This window comes from Babylonia areolata, chromosome 9 (genome assembly GCF_041734735.1).
Source record: "Babylonia areolata isolate BAREFJ2019XMU chromosome 9, ASM4173473v1, whole genome shotgun sequence".
Lineage (NCBI taxonomy): Eukaryota > Metazoa > Mollusca > Gastropoda > Neogastropoda > Buccinidae > Babylonia > Babylonia areolata.
In genome coordinates this window covers 36,809,421-36,816,408 of record NC_134884.1, presented here as the reverse complement: position 1 = coordinate 36,816,408, position 6,988 = coordinate 36,809,421, and the positions used below count along the sequence as shown (strand labels likewise).

The following is a 6,988-nucleotide window of genomic DNA, read 5'->3' as shown; positions in this document are numbered from 1 at the left end:
AAGGGTGGCTATGCAGTGTAGCAACGTGCACTCCCTGGAGAGAACAGCCCGAATTTCACACAGATAAATCTGTTGTGATAAAAAGAAATACAAATACAAAAATACAAATACAAGTATAAAATAACAACAGCTTATGACATAGCAATACAAAATCATTTCAATTAAAAATACAAAAAGAAAAAAAGAAAGAAAACAACAACCTAGCATGCCAAGCAATATTTTAAAACTTTTTTTTTTATGAAGCTCAAACATACCTTCATGTCTCTCAATGGAGGCTTTAGAATTGAACGATTCACTGATGATTGTTGGAATATTGCCATTATTGGGCTGAAAAATGAAAAAAAAATCATTTGTAAGAAAAAGTATTCACAAGAATATCTCTCTCTCTCTCTCTCTCTCTCTCTCTCTCTCTCTTGTGTGCAAACAAACAAACAGTATATTGTGCATGCATGTGTGTGTGTGTGCAGAGAGGTGGTAATGGGGTTGGTTTGGGGTGTTTTTTTTTTTCTTCTTTTCATTTATATTTATCTTTTTTAGTTTTGGGGTGGGGGTAGGGGCACGCACCTATGTTGTGAATTTAGAAATGCTACTCTTGCAATTAATAAAAACTAAGTTGTTGTCTTTTTCTATTTATCATTTCTAAAAACTTCTTTAACAAAAACTAGGATAAGCAGAGTAGGGAATGAGGCCACATGGAAGGGACATAACATGAAGTATCAAGCTAACAAAAAAATTATGAAACCGAAAAAAAATCACTCCACCCAACCACACCCCACCACATCAAAAAACAAAACAAAAAAAACCCCATCAGTATTATATAAAGTAATAGTAAAGTGAGGTCACCTGTATGACAGAGGGTCTGTCTTGAACGACGTATCTGTAATCATCCAAATCATCACTCACTGATGCTGGACTGCCACCTTGGGGAGGACTGCTTGATCCAGAATCTGTAAAAAGACAAAACATTCTGATCCAGAATCTGTAAAAAGACAAAACATTCTGATCCAGATTCTGTAAAAAGACAAAACATTCTGATCCAGATTCTGTGTAAAAGACAAATGGTTCTGACCCAGATCCTGTAAAAATGACAGACAGTTCTGATCCAGACAATGTAAATAGACAAAGGTTCCTGATTTTGTATCAACACATGATGTGGTGTGGCTGTCCATTGGGTCTTACTTTTAGTTAAAAGTATGCAACATCAGCACAAACAATTGCTTGGGTGGATTCTACGTCTATTTGCCAGTTTTGATGATGAATTAAATCTAAAATGAGATGAATGGACCAACTGATTAGACAAAAAAATTAGTATAAGTACATGTACACACATGCATGCAGGTATATCATTACATGTGCACATACCTGCACACACTAGGAACTTAGCTAGTATTTGTCACATCTACGTTTCCAGTCTTACCCTGAATTATCAAAATGTCATCATATTTATTTTGTGCAGCACAAGTGGGAAAAAGAGAAAGACAGGGAAAGAGATCAATTGAAAATCACACACTTTAGCAAGCATATTGGTGAGTATGTGTTTAAATACTTTAAAATAATAATACAATGAAATGGTTGAAGGAAAGACTTTAAAGAAGAAGAATGAACAAATGGAAGAGGAAGGGAGGAAAACCTGAAAGAAAGAAAGGCGATCCAATATCGATAGTTCCCTGTGGACTAGTGAGGCTGTGTATGGAGAACCTGGAATGAGTAGTGAGGGAGAAATGCCAGTGAAACAATGCAGATAAAGCAGCAAAAAAACAACAACAAAAAACTTAAAGGAAATTCTCTATCTAAAATTACGTTTAAATAACATACTTACCGTGACCCAACTAGTGCAGACTCCAGCAGGGGTCTTACATTCCTGTCCTGTGCAAACTACTATCCGCCTATGCGGAGAAAACGAAAGCAACTACGGCTGATAACCTCCCGGAAGTAGGTAACCTCCCCATTGTCCTGCTAGCTAGCGCCCTCTTTTTCCGGCAGCCATCATGACTCCTGTTCCTGTGCTCTTCATACGGCTAAGTTTTTTCTTATTTTCTGCCTGTCTGTCAATTCTCTGGCGTTCTTGTTTTTTGTCAAATTATGTAGCTCGATTGGGCAATCGTGCTAAAATTAAGGTGCGATCGCAATCGATTCACTGACACTCTGGGCCCTCTACTCCTGGCCCTCTCAACAACGCCAACCCGCTGCCTCCTCCACACAAACATTTTACTTCTTTGATTCCTGTAACCTGATAATTTCAGAAAACGTGATAACCTGAGAGAAATTTCAACAAATAAACAAATGACCAGGAATTTTTTAAATGCATGCACACCTTTCCCCCAACAAAAAAACAAACTTACAACAAACATTTTACTTCTTTGATTTCAGCAATGATTGCAGAAGTATCTAATTGCCTGAGAGAATTTCAACAACTAAACAAACTATCAGTAAATTTTGAAATGCATGCACACCTTTCCTGTCTGTGAACTGGAAAACCCGGAACGGATTGGGTTCCTCACTGCAGCTGCGATGCTTCAGCTCCTGAATGTCTGGCTTCAGTTTGTTGATGGCACACCGCAGTCGGGTTTTCCATGTTGGCCAGTCTGGTTCATCCACGCCCTCTCTGAAGCGACCGGTATGGACAGCCCATGCCTGAAAGTGCAGCAGAAAATGTCTACAGTAATTAGTAACTAAAAATGAGTACATGATGTTTATCAACTGAAAGCATGCTGTAGAAATATTACATGCAGATTGCGGCTAATTTTTTTTTTTTTTTTTTTTTATATATCTCTCCAGCATTGTCTACATGCATGCACAAGCACACAAATTCAGTTTACACACACACACACACACACACACACACACACACAAACACACACACACATTGTTCAATATTAAATAGTTCTTGCAATTTTTTTTTTTTAACAACAAAGACTGTTTGGTTTGTGTGTATATGCACGTGCACACGCGCACTGGCACCCGTGCGTGTGTGTGTGTGTGTGTGTGTGTGTGTGTGTGTGTGTGTGTGTGTGCGTGCTTATTAATTTGTATCAAACTTTCCAAACTTTCATAATGTTAATTAGTATGTACCTTAAAAATGCTTCCATCCTCCTCAGACCAGTCAGCTCTACCACCATGTTTCCACGTCATACGGAAGATGCGATTTTCACGGTCAAGCCACTGCAGCCCTGGATGATCTCCACTGTTAACCTGAGCTTCCAACCATGGCCTGAGACGCTGACGACCACTTCTGCTGCTGTGGGTACTCCCTTCTGGTGAGCACGGATCCATGCTGCGAGAATCAGGATACACAGACACATGTTTTATCTGTAGCCTCTTCACACAAACTGGTGATTTTAGGCTTTAAAGTGACTAAAATGTGTTTGATTGCCGTTTTTAGAAACTTTTTTTATCTGGCTACAAAGACTGAACTTTTTTTTAACTCATACAGAGAAAAAGAGAGAACGAATGAGAGGAAGATACAGAGACAGGCAAACAGGAAGACTGTAATCCTCAACCACCCTGGACATATTGCATCCGGTCAGCCACCCTGGACATATCGCATCCGATCAACCACCCTGGACATATCGCATCTGATCAACCACCCTGGACATATCGCATCCGGTCAGCCATCTTTGGACATATCGCATCCGATCAACCACTCTGGACATATCACATCCGATCAACCACCCTGGACATATCGCATCTGATCAACCACCCTGGACATATCGCATCCGATCAACCACTCTGTAGGGATGCTAAATGAGGTCTTCATCAACTACGATAAGCAAAAAACAATGTGTAATCAACAGGAGCTGGCCAGTTCTGAATAATAGGTTAATGTCCAAAATGTATCAATATTATCCAGAACAAGTACCAATCCCCCAAAACAGAGTATGGTTGCCAACAGGGTGGGGTATAAACTATCATACACATAATTATAAAAAAAACAACTTGTACATACAAGTGAACATGGTAGTTGCACCCAACAAAAAAGAAGAAAAAAAAAGAAAGAAAGAAAGAAAAAAAAAGGCAACACATATTCAAGAAGTAAATGTAGAAGACGTAATAACTTGTTCACAGTCACTCATTTTCTTCTGCCAGTTGTTCACCATATGAACACTGGATGTATTTGGAACATTTTGTTTTTGGAGAATGTAATTTTACTAAAGACTTTTTTCAAAGTTCTGTTACACTGAAACAGATGCTGAAAATACCAAATATGAGTCTTTCTAACAAATATCATACAGACTGAAGTCAAGTTGATCATCATGCAATGGGAAAACAAAAACAAGCAATTCAGTGTAAAACTGAGTTATGAAAGAAAACAGACTGATATTGGTGTGATAGAGAGACATGCTGAGAGACAGACACAGACTGACAGTTACACTACGCACTGTGAGAAATGTTCAATTGTGAAAATGGTCAATCCAACTCAACAAATGCGATATACATATACATTTTTTTTTTTTAGTAGTAGTAGTAGTAGGGTCATTATGTATGAGCTTATCAGATGGGCCAACAGAAAAGTGAGAGCTGTATTATCAATGGTTTCTCCAAAGCATTGGGAAATCATTTTCTGCTTAGTCTCTTGTGAAGGACTATGACTCTCAAACATGAAGGCAAAATTGCACTGGCTCTTCTGGGACTAGTTGGATTTTGGGAACCATATCCCACCGCCGACTGTCCAAAAACTCTCTTAGCCGAGAGAGTGGGGATGTAACTTGGGCAAGACACTCTCCACGATAATCAAATTCTAGCCCAGATACTGAGTCCGGACAGCAGTTGCCTACTCTGCTGTTCTGGTGGTTATAGTCGAAAATGACTGACTATCATACAGCAGTAGGAGCAGTACGTAATAGTAGGGTTGTTGTTGTATCGGGAACAGACCTGGACGACTCATAAGGCCACGAACATCTGGCGACCAGGACAATACCACCAGTGCGATCTCTGATTATAAAAGAAACAACACGAGAACATTCCAAGTCAGCAGATGCCACACAAACCAATACAGTCATTCTTTGTCAGTACTGTAAGAGACTGGAACCACCTGGAAAAAATCGTAAGAGCACCAACTCTTGAGAGCTTTAAAAGACTAATAACACCTCAACAGTGAACCTGCTAAGCTGCGCACACCGACCCCCCACCCGCCGCGATAATGCCATAAATCTTGGCGACAGCGACGTATCCTCGTACAGATACAAATACAGACTTACCTTGCATTCGAGGTTGGCGATGAGCAGCTAGTATTGACACCCCCTTTGTGAGATGGCATTCTTGTCACTGTTGTTGAACGTTATGGCTGCTCTGCGATTTAGTTTACGTGGACAGGTGGCTGGTCAGCGTTTGCTTCCTCTTCACAAAGTTGACGTTCTCTTCCGTTACCAAGCAGCTGGGCTCTGTAATCGAGTTGCGTGGCTTGAAATCACCTGATTTTAACAAGAAAAGAAACTTCACTGAATGATACTGCGAGAAAACAAACGACCAAGCACAAGCAACGAAACTGCGGAGTTTTCAGAAAAGCTGTTACGATTTTTTCCAAGAAATTCTGGGAGCCTCGAACGCCATATATGCAAATTAATCTGTTGTTGGCCTCAGTTCAACCCCTTGCGGGTTTTACCACACAACACAGTGCATTTTCTTGTTATAATTTTTATGTCTACCATTTCATCAGGAGAAGGGTATTCAAGTACCCATGGTTTTCAATTTTTTGAAAACTTGCTAGTGATTATCGACGGAAGCAATGTCATCGTGACATACTAATGATTAACTACAATGAATATCGGCTCTAAAAACGACACGAACTTGGTCGACGACGCTGTGTTCAACGATAGCCAGAAATTTGCTTCAAGCGACAATCAAAATTTAGATCAAACTCAAAGGTATATCACAACATATTTAGTGTCGCAAAATAACTTACTTACTCAAGTCAGTACAAAAGGAAATCAGATGCTGTTAAGCTTCCGCGTGTGGACACAACTGCAGTCGACTCACAATGGCAGTCACAATCAACCCTTGTCCTCAAATGGTGGGCTGACTCCTATTTATAGCAAATGACCCGCACTTCGCATTCCGTCATTTCATTGGCTGAGGTCAACATTCTATTTCTGTGATTGGGACTTCCCGTTGCCGCTCCACACTGGTGAAACGAAACTGCAGGTACTTAAGTTTCCTGCCAGTGTGAACCACTGAGATACTATATATGAATATATATATATATATATATATATATATATATATATGTCTATTGTGTGAACTTATTACTATACCATTCCGTTTAAGTCTTACCGAGAAGAGGACAATGTGAGCATAAAAGGTTTCGGTTTGTTGGTATTCCCAAATCTGCGTGGCTGCACACAAACAGAAAGTAGGATTTCACAGGGAGAAAAAAAAGTTACTATATATATTATACATGCTGTGTCCAAATGCGGGGACAGCAAAAGATCAGTTTCGTTCAAAACTAAATCGGGTTCATTATCACACACACACACACACACACACACACACACACACTGACACGCACGATCGCACGCCGCACGCACTGACGCACACACCGACAGCGACACACACACGCACACTTCAAAGCTGACATGGAACATTCACTTTGATTATATCTTAACAAAGGCAAGGAAAGTCAGTATCAATTTCATGAAAATTGTAAGCCGCTTACCCTGGTGAATGAATACAGAAACATCGATTCATCTTTCCATGGCCCTTGTAAGATCTAAGATAGCCTATGCACAAGAAATATTTTTCAATGCACCTGAATGTCTATTACAAAAGATTCAAAGTGTAGACTGTAAGGCTATCAAAATTGCCCTCGGAGCGTCCTCTCATGCATCCAACCAGGAAACATACAAAACAGCCGGAATTCTTCCCTTAAATAAACATCGTGAATTAGCAACAGCAAAATTCGCTGTGAGATACACTTCAATGACCAATGACAAAAAAAAAAAAAAAAAAAAAAAAATCGCTGACGAACTGACAGAAAGTTCTGACTTTGATT

General features: G+C 39.8%; 1 protein-coding gene across 2 annotated transcripts in view; it reads right to left on the bottom strand.

The window, feature by feature from the left end:
- Window positions 1-6,021, bottom strand: part of LOC143285421 (interferon regulatory factor 8-like) — a 16,954-nt gene extending 10,933 nt beyond the window's left edge. The window contains exons 1-6 of one of the 2 annotated variants that reach the window (XM_076592680.1): window positions 5,907-6,021; window positions 5,199-5,411; window positions 3,073-3,274; window positions 2,454-2,634; window positions 844-947; window positions 255-327 (exon numbers count right to left, since the gene is read on the bottom strand). In XM_076592680.1, coding sequence (XP_076448795.1) covers window positions 255-327; window positions 844-947; window positions 2,454-2,634; window positions 3,073-3,274; window positions 5,199-5,257 — 619 coding nt within the window. In that variant the 5' untranslated portion in view covers window positions 5,258-5,411; window positions 5,907-6,021. Of the gene's footprint in view, window positions 1-254; window positions 328-843; window positions 948-2,453; window positions 2,635-3,072; window positions 3,275-5,198; window positions 5,412-5,902 lie in introns of both variants that reach the window. The other variant, XM_076592681.1, reaches the window with a different exon arrangement.
- Window positions 6,022-6,988: the final 967 nt, after the last annotated feature.